Raw genomic sequence first — 17,520 nt, forward strand, 5'->3', positions numbered from 1 at the left:
CAGCAATGTTTTCGGGTGTACGTACTGTACGTGCACGTTCACGTGTTGTTTTATCCATTAACGATCCACTTTCACGAACACGATTAACAAATTGATCCCCAAACTGTCTTGTTGGCAAATCTTTTTTTAGGAATTTTTTTTTTTAATTTCTCACAGTTTGAGTAGAAGACTCACCACTTTGGAAATAGGTTTCCAATATTATAATCAATTAAAAAGGCCATGAATTTAGATTAGAAAATTATTTTTATTGAATTTAAAGTAAAAAATGTGTGAAAATAATGCAAAATTAAGAATCAATTTACTTTTGCTCGATATGACCAGCTTTTACCTTGACTATGGCCTTGAGACGGTCGCAAGCTGCCTGAATGTGACTCGCTGGTATTTCGGCTCACTCGCGGACAACGGTTTTTTTCAGCGCCTCGAGACTGGTGAATCTTGCTCTCCAAAATGGCCAAAAAGAGAGCCATTGTGTGGACGTTATGAAGTTCGGAACGTAGATTTTTAGCCATTCTTGGTTCACTCGAGCTTTGTGAGATGGTGCCGAGTCCTGTTGAAACGTCCATGGTCTGCCACCGAAATGTTTGACTACCCACGGCTTCAAAGCAACCTCCAGAATACTTTCTCGATAATATTTCGCATTTACCATGACGCCAAGCTCGATGAAAATGATTGGAGAGCGCCCATCTGCGGTTACAGCGGCCCAAACCACCTGGTGCTGCCCCCTGGTGGCCAATCGATGACTCAAATTCTCGTTTTAGGAGTTTACGAATTGCTCAATTTGAAATTTTTTCTCGTCAGAAAACACAATGTTCGGAAATTGTCCACTTTCGGCCAAGCGAAGTAACTCCTTCGCTCTCTTAAGTCTAACTTGTTGCTGCTTTGGTGTGAGATCATCCGTATTTTTGATCTTGTAAGGCTAGACTTTGAGATAATTTTTCAGTATGTGGTGGTATTTTGCAGGTATTTTCAGTTCTTTTGCCATTTGATTGGCACTTCGCCGGGGATTTCGCTCAAGTCGCTTCTTCACTTTTTGAACCTTTCACGTGACGTTGCAGTCTTTTGATGACCACCTCCATGACGTTTCGCGATGCTACCAATATCATTTCTAACGAGTAATGGTGCCACAAACAAAAACTTTATTTACTTTGAGGTGCTCGAGCTCACGAACAATCGCTGGTTGTGATTTTTCAGCGAAATATAATACAATCACATTATTACCTTTGAAATCAATTACTGATTTTCATTTTTTGCAAAAATCATCTCCCTTCTTCTTTGAATTTTGGCAGCAAACTCTTTATTACTGATCCTGGAGAGAAGGGGTTTCCACATTACTGCTTACGCAGATCAATCAGCAATTGCTGGACAGAGAGTAGGGAACTCGGTATAAACCCCGCAAAAACTAAACTAACTCTCTTAACAAAGAAATATAGGCTTTCCCGCTTATTCCTAAGGGTGTGGAGATTCCTTCGAGAGAGAATGTCAAGTATTTAGGACTCACATTATATAGAAAACTCACCTGAAAACCTAATATTGATTAAAGAGTAGAGGACAACGTTGCGTTGTACACTTGCAAAAAAACAGTCGGTATTAAAAGAGGGTTAACACCTCCTGTTACACATTGACACTACACTTCTGTAGTTAGGTCAATCTTAATACATTGTATGGTGGCCATCTACTCAAAAGCCAAGTTATGTTAAAATGATAATTAAGGTCCAAAGAACAGCTTTTTTAAGGGTATCTGCTGCTTTACGGACTACCCAAAACAAAGCACTTTAAACTGCTAATCAAACTGCCTGCACTAAACCTTGTAGGGAAACATATGACCTCCGCCTTGGCGCTTAGACTTAAAAGTATGGCGTTATGGAAAGACCGGACCAGACGAAGACTACTGCAGTGATTATCAGGCAGAAGTTTTAACTTTTTTTTGTTTTTTTTTTTTTCCTTGTTATTTGATTTCTGACAGGGTACGTGATTAGTTTGCCACTACCAGACCTAAATTGTGGGAATCTTAACAAAAACTACAAAAAATATATTCCCGGGTAGCCAGGCGCCCATTAAATCAATGATTGCGGCTATACTAAGATCAAAGGATGAGCGAATGGACAATAAAGCTACAGCAAAGAAGGTCCTCTTTTCAAAATGCACTGGTGGGGCTCGATAAAAGGACATCCTCATCTACGTCGGAAAGACCAAGTCGGCGACAACCTGGCCGCCCTTGATGTTTTTCACTGGCATCAACGCGCGCAATGCAGAGGCGATTGGCGCAACATTTTGGTAGCAGCCAAGACCAACCATCGGCTGGAACTGCCAGCTAAGTAAGTAAGTAAGGCTATATGGCAGGCATTCTTTGAGACTAGGAGTTTTCTCCCATGAATTTTGTAGAAGTTGTAGGGATGAGGAAGCGGAAGAAATAGTTGAGCACTTCCTTTGCAATTGTCCAGCCTCAGCGAAAATCAGAGCAAGTTTTCTAGCAGATACTTTTTCAATCTTCTAACGGATCTGCCTGGCGTGAGGAAGGGACCAATCCAGCGCGGTCTCTCTAGAAGCAAGCCCTATATGTGTCCATTAAAAGGAGCCTTCCTTAGCATAGGTACGTATTGGGCACTGAGCCGAGTTTGCACCATCTGATGAATAGCAAAATAAAACCAAAAAAAAAAAAATTTAATACGTTTATAGTCATTAAAAACGCTGCATTTTCTCAATTGAAACATTTATTAAAATAACCGTAAAACACCGAAGGAAATCTATGAAGAAAAAATATGCATACGCACCCTTATTAAAAACGCCTGCCAGTCCTGAGTAAACAACAATCGACAGAAGCAAAAAAACCCATAATGTCCTGCAGTTGCTACCGCCAGCCACCATATCGCTAGACTTAGTCAATGCAAACATACAACAACAACAATGAACTATTCAAAGTATAGCGCAAAACCAAAGAAACGAAAACATGGTGGAATATGTAAATGAGGAAACAAATCATTGAAAAATTGTCACCGGTGTGCATGCGGAAAAAAAGAAACGTAATAATAAGGCAAACAATGAAGCAATGAAAAATGTAAGCTACCTCGAATATATGCGCGTATGTGTGTGTGTGTGAGTGGCTTTCTACCCCAGGCTGAAAGCCAACAGTTGCCGCCACCATGGCCGCCATTGCGCGTATGTGCGTGTGTCGGACCTACAATTACAACATAAGCAACCACTGCACTGCGCTGGCTCACCAATACTACTCTAACAAACTGCCAACAAAGCCATGATTGTCAGTGTCGCCGGTGCTGCCATCGACGCTGTCACCATCCACATCAACGGGGCCACCTCAATAAATTGCATGGCAATGAAACCGCAGCGGAAGACGAGCGAACACGCGGCTCTGACAGCAAGCAACCTGAGGCAAATGAACACACATGCAAATCCGCATACATATGCATGGACTTAGGTTTACACTCGTATGTGCGCATATGTGTGTGTGTAACTGCAAATGTATGTCGTCGGCTTTGGTGAAATGTGTGAACGCGTCGCGAGAGCAGCTGACAATTTTTCAAAGAAGCACCAAATCGAAATTACTTGACGTGGATATGCATATGCTCACCCATACATACAGATGTAGGTTGGTATGTATGTGCGTATGCACTGCAAGGAAGCAATGGCGGAAAGATGACAACGACAGCCACTTCCTTTCCTGCAGTACTTCAGTAATTTGTGTTTCCTTTCACACGCCATTGAGTTGGCCGGCCGCAGAAAGGCGTATGTAGGATCTTATCCAAAAAACAACAAAAGAGAAAAAAAACAAAGAAAAAATTATTGATGCAAACATCTCGCGCCATCTTGCTAGCGAGATACTTACAAGTTAACCTCAAAAGCAGCAACACCAACACTTTCAATTTGGAACGTCAGTTTTGGGGTGGAAGCCAAACTTACACTGAAACGAGCACCGCAGTAGGCATCGAAATTTACAAAAACGGAAAAAACCAAAAATAAAACAGTCGAGAAAACTTCATAAATTCGTAAATTGTTTATGAGTTGTTTGAGGGCAGGGGTTGTCACAGGCAAAAGCGTTGGAGAATACTTGAAAATAAATAAATTTATGTGTCGCTTCTGTTGCCGCAAATCTACTATTATTGCACTGAAGTGTTTGCTGTTGTTGTTGTTGGAAATAATAAATTTGTAATGCCACATTGACAGTTTTCGGTCGCGCTGACGTCGGTGGTGGATGCAGTGCCCGTACGTTCATCTGTGTGTTTGTGTGCGCTCTCATTTCCCAAAGCCTGCTCACGCGTGTATGTAAATTAACCCAACGTATGCCTCATTTTACTTAATAACTTACTTCGGGCTTCACATTTAAAAGTTGGAAAACTAAATGGGCGTATGTTTGAAATTATTTTCAATTATTTCGCTGCATTTTTAATAAAGCTAAAATTAATAAATAATGGAGTTGTGTGTGCAGACGTCAATTGATTATTTAAGTTGGAAGGTTTCTTGGGCACATACGATTTTTCATTATTTTTGTAAAAATGTAATGTACATATATACATGAAAACATATCAGTTTAAGAAAGAAAAATTTTATGTGCGCAAGAAACCTTCCAACTTAAATAATCAGTTTGACGCCAAATTTCTGGGGCTATAAAATAAAAAAATAATCCAAACTATTTTAATAATCTGCAAGTTAAATCCATTGCTGCTCAGAGCGCTATTAGGTTGAAGGAGATTGGCCTCTTGAAGCAGATCTCCCCTTCCTTCTTTGTTCTTCGCACTGATCTCTCCACCCGCAAACTGGGATTTGAGGGTTGTGCTAAGGCTATCTTTCCGAGCAGGCAAGATTGGAAAGAGGGGAGTGTCGGCACGGATATACATAGGTACCTCTGTTTTTACTAACGGATCCAAGATGGAATCTGGAGTGGGAGAGGGAGTTTTCTCTAAATCAGCCAGCATTTCGGTCTCCTTACAAGCAGAGGGCTGCGCGATCCTGTAAGCGTGCAAAATGCTTCGAGATCGCTGTTGGGAGGGAGACATTAATATCTTTTGCAATAGTCAAACTGCAAAGGCCCAGTCGCCGTATTGCAGCTCTCTTCTGGTGAACTCCTGTAATTAGGAACTCAAACGTCTCGAACGTGCAGGAAACATTTCCCTTATCTGGGTTCCTGGACACAGGGATATAGGGGAAATGAAATTCCCGACGAGCTTGCCAGGAAGGGGTCGACAGAACCAGTTTCAGCTGTCCCCCTCTCAGACATCGGTGTCCCCTTGACCGTTGTTAATGGGAAACTACACAATTTCTTTTTAAAAACAAGCACAAGACCGATGGAAGTCTGTCTCATCTGGTCACTGGGTGATCGGTACTCATGCGGAGAAGCTTGGAATTTCGTACAACCCCTATTGCAGAAGCCGTGGGGATCCTGCAGAGAAAGAGACTGTGGAACACTAGATCCCTTTTCTCTCCTACACTACATCAACAGCACTGGATGGCTGTAGAAGGTTTTCTCTTCCCAAAAAATCTTCTTTGCACAGGTAATGGTCCACATTATGGTATCAAAACGGCACGTAAGTGCTACTTGATGTGTGCCTGGGGTACTCTTGCCATTTTACCTACCTGATTTTATAATTTATCTTTTTATTTTTTTACTTTTTGTATTTTTTATTGTTTTTATGTATGTAATATATATGGTTTTTATAGAGATGTACCCCATTTGAGGCGCGGTGAGTAGGTGTTTGGCTGAATTATGGCCCTGGCAAAAACGTTAGGGTGGCTTGATAAACGACTGCTGCTTTTAACACTGAATCGTTTTATTTCTTCTCTTACTGAAGATATCAGCGTATTAGCTCGTTGCTAAAGAAAATCGAGTCTCCAGGGATTATTCGCAGTGTCTTTGCCTTGAACGCCGCTATGATGACAATTTTCGCTTTTACTGAAGCTTCAAATTGTTGTTCATTTGGAAAATATGGTAAGTGCACGCATTGCATTTAATTTTATCTTACATACACTGTTTAAAAATATAATAGAAACAAATATTTTCTTGTAATCTTTAACTATTTTTTGTTTTTTTGTTTGAAAACTCCTCATATTTTGTTCCTTACAAGTTCAAATTTTTAAAGCAAATTAAGAAAATCTTTTCCAAATATTCTACAACCAACGGCGGCCGCTGAGGCCGAATGGGTTTGTGCGTGACTACTATTAGGTAGTGTTTAAGTTCGAATCTCCCTGCATGAAACAGCAAAATGATGAAAAAACTGTTTTCTAATACCAGTCGCCCCTCAAACCTCCGAGAGTATTTCTGTCATGAAAAAGTTCTTCATAAAAAGTATCTGCCGATCGGAGTTGGCTTAAAACTGTAGGTCCCTTCATTTGTAGAACAACTTCAAAACTCACACCACAAATGGGAGTAAGAGCTCGACTAAGCACCTAACAGAAGTGTACACGCCCATAATTTATTTTATTTTTATTAACACAATTTTTATAATAAAATTTCATCGACTTTAAGAAACATCCACTGGCAAAAAATAATAGAAACAAAAAATTTTGCAACAAAAAATTAGTATTTTTAAAAAACTGCTCACATAGGAAAAATTAATTCTGCGTCCTGCGTGTTTCATGACTTCTTCAAATCCTCGTTGCATTTCATTTACTAAAATTGCACATTTACACGGGAAAATAGCCGACCAAGTCTTTTGAATATGATTCCACGTTTCTTTCCTATTTGTAGTTTTAAGAGGTCTGATTGTCTTTTTCACTTCTGCCCAAAGTTGATCAATTGGGGTTAAGTCAGGAGACTGTGACGGTCATCCTAAAACACCCTTTTTAAACCCTTTTCTGCTAATTTTGATAAATACATGCGATTGTATTTCTACATAAACTCCCATCTTAGGGGCATTTCGTCTATTGCATAGGGAAGCACGACCATATCCAATATTCTCACATAGTCTACCGCATACATTTTAACTTTTATCCAAAATATTCGTCCCATTCCTTCCACCAAAAAGCATCCCCAAACCATTATTCATTTGCCAGCGTACGCTACTGTTTTTTTTTTTCTTCGTAAATCTGTCATGAAATGCTGTAGCCCACATAGTTTTATCTCTGAAAAATATAGAACACAAACCAATCTTTATGGATGATTCGTCAATCCCAAACGTCAATGCAGCCAAATTCTTAGGTATTACAATCGTTGCAGAACTGCGCTGAAAAGCGCACGTAAAAGACGAGCTCGATTTCAAATTCAAAAAACTACATTACCTGGATGAACGGCGCTCTAAATGAGCAACTTTCAACAAACTACTTATTTACAAAGAAACGTTAAAGTCTGTTTGGACCCATGGCATCTAATTCTGGAGATGTGCAAGCAAAATTACATAACTTCCATTCAATGTCTGCATACGAACCTGTGATCTTCGCCGTGATCTTGGCATGTTCACTGTCACTGAGGTGACGAAACAATTTGTCATAGCTCACACACAGTGTCTATGAAACCATGTCAACGTAGCTGCCTCCAGCTTTCTGCAGCTGAATATTACGCAAAGACGGCTAAAGCGCATGACACTTGAAGACTTCATGCAAAGCGAGGAGCATAATTTAATTTTTTCTTATTAATAGTATATACCAGTTGCAATATTATAACGTATCTGTAAAAAACAAATCCTTATTTATTTTTGTTCAATTCGTCCATAGATTTTCCAGTTTCGACGGAAGTTGTGTTTTCTTGCCCTTGAAGACTTTTGGTTTTTTTCTGTAAACTCACTGCCGGTACGTCTTCTACCAACCTGTATCAAACTGCCCGACTTGTAACTAGTGTGACCGCATGGAGATAGCTACTTGACTTTGATTGAATGAGAGCATATTTTCAAACTAAAAATTTGTTAAGAAACTCTACTATTTTTTTTTTTTTTATTTTTTTATTTTAATTTTTTAATTTAAATTTTTTAATTCAAATTTTTTATTTCGATTTTTAACACTAGCCGTTATGTGTAGTGAAGAAATATATATGCATGTGCTTATGTATAAATATAATATATTATGTACTTGCAACATTTATGAATGGGCTCACAAGATTACATACACACGCTCCATACTAAATAGGCATTATAAAAATGTAATAGTGTGACATTTGGAGCAACATAAAGTAAGCACATAGTAAATATATTAATATTACATACATACATACATACATCAGCATTCGAAAAAATTTCACTCAATTCCAATCAGCTCGTTCCCAAATGCGATCAGGAACGTGGTGGGAAATGCACGAAACAACACAAACTCAAAGAAAGACTCTCTCTCCTCACTCTCCAGCATAATTGCACGAAACATTCAAACAGCAAGAAATTTAAACTCATCCCTCTCGCACGCATTCTACCAATAAATAAAATATTTACAAATGCGCTCAGCTGTCAACAGCAGGCGAAATTTCAATGAAGAAAGAAAACGTCGGCAAAAACAAAATGACGAATTTATGATGGCAACAGTGTGTGCGAGCAAAAGAGATGACTAAACGGAGTTGTGCCTCCTATACAGCAGAGCATTCAAAAAGAGCCGTCGACATTTTTGAAATCATATTGGACAGTGGAAAGGCGCTGCAACGTTGGCACAGAGAATTTGTGTATGCGCTGGCGTGCTATAGACATCTCATTCTACCGTCAGTGAGCGTTTTGATCAATGGAGGGGAGTGCACGCCATGTGCGAAGAGCGCAGTGGGTTGTGTTGGGTGTGAGGAAGCTCCAATTGGAAGTTACGCGCTTGTATGAGAATTTCTCCAACAGATGTGAGAGCTATCTCTTTCTGGCATTTGTGAATAAAGAGAAACATTTTTTTTATGTTTTGGAATTCACTGAGATAATTGCACAATTTAGTTGTGGCTCACCTACACTCGCTCGCCATCAGCTCTCACTACTGTGCTATGCTCTTCGCGTTGCTATATTATGATTGTGTTTTCTTTCTTACATTCTCCAAATGATTGTGTGAGCGCCCAGGTGGTTGGGCGGCCGGGCGCATTTTCTCAAGCGCTTACGTATTTGTTTGTGTGCCATGGCAATTGTTAGTCGCTTGCCTGACAAGTTGCCATTTCATTGCCATTTTGCTTTGCTGAGTGAGAGCGCTCCAATAACCGTCGCTGTCTTAGCCTAATCGGAAGCATGGAAGAACCTTAACGCTGCCGTTTTCTTAAAAGCCCGCACTTCGTAGCAGGGGCACCGGCTTTGCTCGCAAACGCGCCGTAAGTGTAGGCCGCAAGCAAATGAGTGCAGTTATAACTATGATGTGGAAGGGGGTGGCGTAACTATGGCCGAGCAAATTATCCAACAACTGACGAAAATCTTCATTGTTGCGATTTTGCTTTTGTTGTCACAGCGCAGTTACTCTGCAGTTTCTTAGCCGCTCCATTTCCGCTCAAACTCCTGCTCGCCCGCTGGCTGGCCAACTGACCGCTGCTTGCCGTCTGTTCCCGCAAGTGTTGAAAAGATAAATTTCTCTGCTCGTCGGGTTAGATTCTCGACTTCTCGACTCGTTTGCGCCTCTCGTCTTGAGAGCTTTTTACCTGCTTGTCTGCTTGGCTTCTTCCACATTTCGCCAATGTTTATGCTGTTGGCTGTTGTTGGCTTTTATGCTGTCGCTTGTTGGCTGGCTCGTTGTGAATGGCCGTTTGCTCGTCGCTCAGGCAATTGTCGCCTCCATCGATCAGCTGCTGCTGCTGCTGCGGTCGCCGCCACTTTCTGCCTTTCAGCTCGCCACTCGAGTGCGTTTTGCACAGTGAACTTCCACAGCACAGCGGCGTTCGCTTCACTTCCGTTTATACTGCCGACGCTTTCAGCTATTCCGTCGCTTCGTTTACATTCTAAACGCTACCGTCTACGTATCCGTCACCGCGACTCAACTGCATTTGCCAAATCCAAAACAGCCGCGCAACTGTTAGCGGCGCGTTTGTTGTGTTGTGCTAAGCTGTGTCGCGCTCGCCATTGACTAACGCAATGCACAGGCTGGGACGGGCGGGCGCCACCTGACGTTTCGCCAACAGTCGCCGTTTGGCATCTTCATTCATTGGTCAGCAAGACAATGAAGCGGTTGTCGTGTTAACGGATTTTCGAGTTTTCACCGGCGCCACATACGCACTGTAAATTCGTAAGCGGAGCGTGTTGCACGCGTACGTTGAAGTTCATACGCGAAACGGCTGGTTCAGAGATATCTAACAAAAAAATAAATAAATAAAAAAATACAAGTTGTTAAAGTTCGATTTTAAACAGAAATTTGAGTTTATAAAATTTAACGGGAGCGAAAAAAATTGCTAAAGTGTGGGTCTTCAATTTAGGCGGAAACCAAATGAATATCAAAAATTGAAAATAAACACAAATATAAAAACTTATAATAAATACACACAGATGTTCACAATGATAATAAAAAATGTTATGCTTGGTGCTTTCGTTTTTGGAATTTATGCTTAATACAACCAAACATTTTCTAAACTTTATTTATTACTAAAAAATAAAAATTCAAATTTTATGTTCTTCAAAAATTTTCAAAATTTCTTTACAAACGAATTATTGAAGAGTGAAAATTGCTATCAAATCGTCAGCAATACGAGAAAATGCTTTTGAGCAACATACCAACTCAGTTACAACAACAACAAACAGCATCAGCAACATCGCCACAAAGCCAACTTCAGCAGGAGAAGCAGCAGCAGCACCAGCAACTGCAACATAGTCAACAGGAAATACAAATTTTCAACAATAACAATAACAACCACTGCTACAACTATAACGATAAGAAAAATCTGAATTATCCACCCGCCAACGTGACTCAGCAGCTCCCGACATTCGCGACAACAACAGAAACGCCCACCACCGCCGCCGTCGCTGTGGCCGCAGCCGCTGCAGCCGCCACTTTGTTGCTTAAACAAACTCGCGTAGCAACAAGAACAACTACAAATACCAACAACAGTAATTCCTGTGTTAGCGCCACGGATTTCTCAATCGCTGCGATAATGGCGCGAGGCGCAAATGCCTCGAGCCGCGAACCATCCGAAAGGAGTTTGAGTGAGTAATGAGATGTACTTATCGTTCGCAAATATACTTATTTGTGTATGTATGTGACTTTATTGCTTATGTAAATGCATTTCACAGCGATAATTCTTTACTAGCAAAAATAAGTAAACCGTAGAAAGGAATAGGCCCAGTTGCATATGTAAATGCATGGAGTAGTTACGTATGTATGGAGGGTTAGAAATGCGCGAGATATGAAATTCCCTAGAAAGGTAACACCTGTGGTTATTTCTTATAAGAATATAGCTGCAGTTAAGGCTTAAAGAAAGGAGATAGAAGAGAAAGTGAGGATTTTAGAGAAAGTAAACCCCTTTAAGGACCCTTTCATCTGAACAATATTTAAATATTTGAAGGTTTATATAAACTTGTGGGTTTAAAAACTAATCATTTATAAAGCAAAATATGTTTTTTTAACAACAAAAGCATCAAGCAACTTACTAAGGTGGCGCTACAGCCGTGCGTAGGTTTTGGTCGAATCCAAAATAGCGTCAGCTGTTTCTATTCTGCGTTCGCTGGTGCCAGTTTGAAATCCCGAGCGCTGTCAGGTTCTGCAGCTCTGGGCCCTTCCAGCGAAGATGTGAACTTCTACTTCCTTGACTTCCTTTTTGAGGTACTGTTTGATAGATTCAAGTAGAAAAGCTAAATTCGGTGCTAACCGAACTTTTTATACACGCGCACATTTTAGCAAAATTTTAATTTATTTAACCGCTAGAAAAAAAACTCGTAGGCAAAGAGAGTTATAGTTTCTAGCAGCTAAGGGACGAACGGGCGTGATTTTGATCCGATCTCAATAACATCTAAGTCGAATCTTAATGAGGTGAGGAGTACCTTTATGATACGTTACGGTACCTTTTTTATGCCGTCTTTGAAATTTGTCCAGTAGACAGATGTAGAATTTTATACGATAGAACAACGCGTTGAAATTATTGAAACTTACTGTGAAAATGGTCGATCTTTAAAAACAACATATCGCAAAATTCGTTAGTTGTTTTTGGTGGAAATAATCGTCCAAAAAAAATGAAACTTATTCTGTCGAGGATAGAAAAAGGACTAGCAGACCAAAAACGGTACGTTCTGTTGAGAATACTGCTGATGTAGTGCAAAGAGCTGCTGATTAGGCATTCACAATCGACTTTTTGCAATCCTCTAAAATTTTTAACGCAAACTCAGCTTTAGTGATGAAGTTCAATTCATACTGTAGCTCATTTCACATTGTAGGGGCTTGTAAGGGATCAAAATTACCACATCTGGGACGAAGAAAACCATCGAGTAATTTCAGAAAATGATTATTTCCGCTAAAATACAATATTTGTTGTAGTTTTTGAGCTGGTGGAATGGTGGTGGTCCGTTCTTCTTGGAACATAAAACATAAGAGCTGTTAACGTCAATGGACATTACTATAAACCACTCATTGAAGATTTTTTGTGGCCTAAACTTAAAGAAATATGATAAAGAAATCTTTATCTTATAATAGACAACTGGGACCACAACTCACACAGCACTAAAAGCTTTGCAAGTCAATTAATTTCACGCAATGGTCACATAAACTGGCTACTTAATGCATGCCATCTAACTTCACTAGACCACATTTTGTGGGGTTTTTGAAAAATAAAGTCTGTGTGAATAAGCCAACCACTATTACAGAGTTGAAGCACAACATTCGGATCGAGGTTGCTTAACTCAATGCGATAATATGTGAGCGTGTGCCTGAAAATTTTAATTCTCGTATGACAGCCGAAGGTGGCATTTAAATAATGCCATTTTTCACATAAAATTGTTAAGAGCCGTATTTTGAATAAAAATAGTGAAAACTGAAAGAATAAAAATTTTTATTTTACAATAACATCAAGGCGCTTTTTTTGAAAGACCCTTTACTTTTTTATTTTTTATAGGAACGTAACAAAAAATAGCTGAAATGCTACATAGTATTACACCTAGTAAAGCTAACGAGTAATATTTTTCGGTATAATTAATTGATAGCACACAAACAATTAAAATTTTACAACACAACTTCAACCACTAAGTCTCGAGGCTTGGTTCTTGGTAGTCTTCTTGTGTACTTCTTCTCTAAGAGCTGAACTTTCGTGCTTATGTGCTCTTCCAGCCTTTTTTCATGCTTGTAGCAAAGACAGTTATAATGGCCGCAACCTTTTGCACCGACAGATCGTTTTGCAGATCGGTATTCCTTATACCCCGTTTTGGAGTATTTGGCTGAGCTGCTCCTCCTATTTGTGGTGTGCGTCTTGATGTTATTCCACAAATGGAGGGACCTACAGTTTCAAGCCGACTCCGAACGGCAGATATTTTTATGAGGAGCTTTTGCATGGCAGAAATACACTCGGAGGTTTGCCATTAACTGCCGAAGGGCGACCGCTATTAGAAAAAACTTTTTCTTCATTTTGGTGTTTTACTGAGAGAGAACCTCAGTGAATTTCGAATGGTACTCGCGCACCAACCCATTTGCCTACGGCGGCCGCCTTAAATGATTTAGAAATACGAATTTTGAATCAAAAATGAAAAAGCATGCCTGAAAGCATTTCCTAAAATTTAGGTGTAGGCAATTTTTATCACACCAAGGCGCGCTGCCAATAAGATCTGACTGGAGCTAACATGAATCGGAAAGACTTGAAATTTATTTAAAAATTTTAAAATATTTTAAATTTACTTAAAAATTTATTAAATACTTAATTTTAAAGTATTTAAGTATTTTATTATAAATTATTTACAATTTTTTAAATCGCCTGCATATGAAAGAAATTTCGCAAATTGAAAACATTGAATACAGATAATGGACCTAAAATACCGCCCTGAGGGAGGCAAGAAGAAATATTATCAACAACAGTTACACACCTACGGCAAGAAAGGAACGACTGTACCCATTAAACAAAAAAATGAAGTGAATCCGGAAACTATGCAATCAAAAGTCTTAGAAAAGTATACGGACTTTATCGACTTGGAGACTGTCATTGAGGTAGTAGTCTGGTCAAATACTTATTTTTTATAGATAGTTTTTAAGAATTTTTTTTTAAGAAAATAAAATGCGATCGTTTTGATTTTATAGTATATTATTATTGACATCAAATAGTATACAACATTTTTTTTTGTGCTACTATGAAAAATTAGTATTTGACCAAACTATTACCTTGAATGCAGACACAGCCAGATTAGTGACAGTTGGCCTGCCAGCCATGAAACCACACTGGTTGTTGGATATGTAATCTTTTCCAGCGTAATACAACGATTGTTTGATAATATAATCGGACGAATCGATTTCGTAGATAGTTTGGAAATGGGCTTGTAATTAGCAACATTATTTTTATTACCAGACTTGAATTAAGGTGGGATGGACGTGACTTTCCATGCATCCCTAAAAACGCCTAATTCTAGCGATTTATTAAAAACCAATTTCCCAACAAGCCTCCTTATACTAAATTAAAATTTTGGCATTGAATTCGCATTTTCTCGTTTATGAAGCATAAATCGAAATTTGAACTCATGTTTAAAAATAATTTAGAAATAATAAAATTAAAATAAAAAATGGAATTGAAAATTCTAATCGTCATATTCCACATTTTCAGTACGAATGCATTATAATCCGAGAAATATATGTATGTATAGATATATATATTCAATGATCAATGCAGAGAGTCAAACGTATTTGCTTTTGAAAATAATTTTTTTTATTTCATTCTTTTTATTTAATTTTGTTTTTTGTTTTGGTGATAAACGACTTTTATTGTGAGAAATTTATAAAATCTTTATGCTTCTTTTCTTTAATTTTAAGTGGAAAATAAGCACAATACTGAATACTTTATTTTGGGACTCAAATTTACTTTTCGTGATGTTTTAAATCACTAAAGCTTTGATCTTACTGATGCCAGTTAAATTTAGAACGGGTTGAAATCAATTTTATTTATTTTTAATTTATTTATTGAAGTAAAAATTAGTCAACAAAAACTAAAATACCATAATTTTCATTATTTTTGAATAGTATTTTTCTTCCTAATTTTACACACCATTGCATGCATTAGTGCAGCAATAGCCAGCTTGCCTCCTACGCCGCTTAGTTAGTCTTCGCGCAGCACACTCTACACCTCCCCGTTCCTCAAACGCGTCTCTTAAAGTTTCGACATACGAATTTCTTATATCTAAAAGTGTTAATCTGTCAATTGGCAAATTATGGCTAGAGGCAATTTTGCATAAGAAACCTTTAAAATGTATATGCAACGATTTTTTAAACTCACTATTTATCATTTTATGCAAATATTCACACATTTTCGAATCAGTCAGGCAAATCATGAAGAGTTTCACGCGCATAGATAAATTTAATCTAAGCAAATATAAATATTACCACAAGCGTATTTGCATACGAGTACGAGTAGATTTGCAGGCTCACATGTTTATGTATGAATTTACTTATGAATATTAACAGAAAAACGCCTAGAAATGCCACGACCCAAACGCTTGTTGCCAGTAGTAGCCAAGAGGCACTCAGCCGCCAAGCGTTGAGACAGACGAGACAGCTGAGACAGCCGACAGCGCATGCAAATAAATGTTTTTCACACTTCAACATCGTTGAAAGGAAGAGGAAACGAATCATTTTGAGCTTTTCGAAGAAATCATTTTAATGACTAAAGATGTGTGTGTGTGTGCGTGCGTACTCGCCAGTTGTTCACTTCAGTTGGAAATGCAAATTTTTAAAACATTTTGTTGTCATTGTTGTAGTAGTGTTGAGAACTGACAAAGTTGACCAATAAATCTGCACAGTGCACAAACACACATACACACGTCCAAGTGTGTGCTTAATGTATAATTTCACATTCTGTAGTTTTAAATTTAAAATATAATATGTAGTGAGAAAAATTATAAATGTGGCGCGAATAAAGTCGTAAAGGTCATAATTTGTGCGGCAATGAGTTGTAACACACAATACATCAAAGCGATCCACAACCAAAAATGAATATTTAAAATTTTTTCTTTGCTCGAATTAATTATCCAATGGTGGCACCCCAATGAAATAAGTTGTGGAAATGAGTGGGATAAAGGGCTGAAAGGTGGCGGCAACTTTCTAAAATTACGTGTGGATTTAGCCATCAGCAAACTATGCAAATAACCGACTGGTTGCTGGCATTACGCAAAATGAAGATGCGATGTGATTTTCTGGATATGTGAAAATAAAATTTCGGGTTCGAAGATTTGGAAGCCGACGCTAAACATGTTTTTTATAAATACACATTTGTCTAAAACTCTCTGGTTTATAATAATAAATACTTTTGCTACAATCAGTTATGTTTGATGAAATATAAAGGACGACTTCACAGCTTATTTCAAAATTTTAAGAATACACCTGCAATTTCCGACGCATAAATATCTACATATCTGCTTATGTATGTACGCAGGGTAACTGATCAAGACTTTCTAGATACTTAAGGGCATTATAATGTATTTATTCATTTATTCAACTGTTCAAATCCAAAATCTTGAGAGGTAATTAAAGTCAGACAGCGTTCCAACGAGTGGCGCTTTAGCCTATATAATGACCTACTAAAGCCAGTGCGAAGAATCTTAAAATGACGAAGCTTTCTGCAAGGAAGATTAAAGTGTATTCTTTCTAGAAGGGCGGGCAGTAAATTTTGCCATTAACGATCAGCTGTTACGATCAAACTAATGAGAACCCCATGTAAATGAAAAATTCCTTCCTTCCATATCGTAGTATCGTAGATTTTATCTCAGGATTTTTAAAAATTCCCGTAGAACCCTGTCAGCTGATTGCTCTCTCGCCACACAGTGTTGCCAAGTAGGACATTTCGAAATCATTTACAAAATAAACTAAGAAAAATTATATTTTTTATAAAAATAATTTAAAAGCACTGTTGAATAATGTTTTTTTTTTTGTTTTATCAAACAATGAAAAATTGTAACTGATAACGCGGATGTGTGAAAAAGTGTGTAAGCAAATATATCAATGGCAACATTGTGTAGATACAACCAAACACATACACACACAAACCGATGTATTGTGTAAATATGTAACAAAAAGAACGCAGTTGTTCTCAAGGGATGAGTTTTTGTGCAGTAAGGGACTGCGTACGTCGTTCACTGTTTTCAGCATAATAGCCTAGACAGACGGCAGCATTAATCGGGGTAATCGGCGCAGTTAGTTCTGATTAAAATTGCGGTGTAACAGAGAGTTGTTACGCGGATTAGTAAGCAGCTGATTTGCTTATTGGACACTTTTTTCAGTAAGACAGCATAAAAATACGGCTATCAGCTGCCCTGACACTAAAAATTTATTATTTATTTTAAAAAAATCAGAAATTGCAAATTCTCAAACTGCTGGGAAATATCAGAACAACCAATATAATTTCGAATGTGTTAGTGCAAACTAGCATTGCATCCAGTGTTTCTTGTTCTTCTTTTATTTCATTCTCAAAAAATATTATCTGTTTTTCTGCAGTTTTGCCATCGAAGATTCCCCTCACCCTCCTAAATTATGAGAATG

General features: G+C 38.3%; 1 protein-coding gene across 1 annotated transcript in view; it reads left to right on the top strand.

The window, feature by feature from the left end:
- Positions 1-10,545: 10,545 nt before the first annotated feature.
- Positions 10,546-17,520, top strand: part of LOC129247876 (T-box protein H15-like) — a 40,550-nt gene continuing 33,575 nt past the window's right edge. Inside the window, exon 1 of the mRNA XM_054887237.1 lies at positions 10,546-11,012. Coding sequence (XP_054743212.1) covers positions 10,565-11,012 — 448 coding nt within the window. The 5' untranslated portion in view covers positions 10,546-10,564. The remainder of the gene's footprint in view (positions 11,013-17,520) is intronic.

This window comes from Anastrepha obliqua, chromosome 5, assembly GCF_027943255.1.
Source record: "Anastrepha obliqua isolate idAnaObli1 chromosome 5, idAnaObli1_1.0, whole genome shotgun sequence".
NCBI classification, from domain to species: Eukaryota; Metazoa; Arthropoda; class Insecta; order Diptera; family Tephritidae; genus Anastrepha; species Anastrepha obliqua.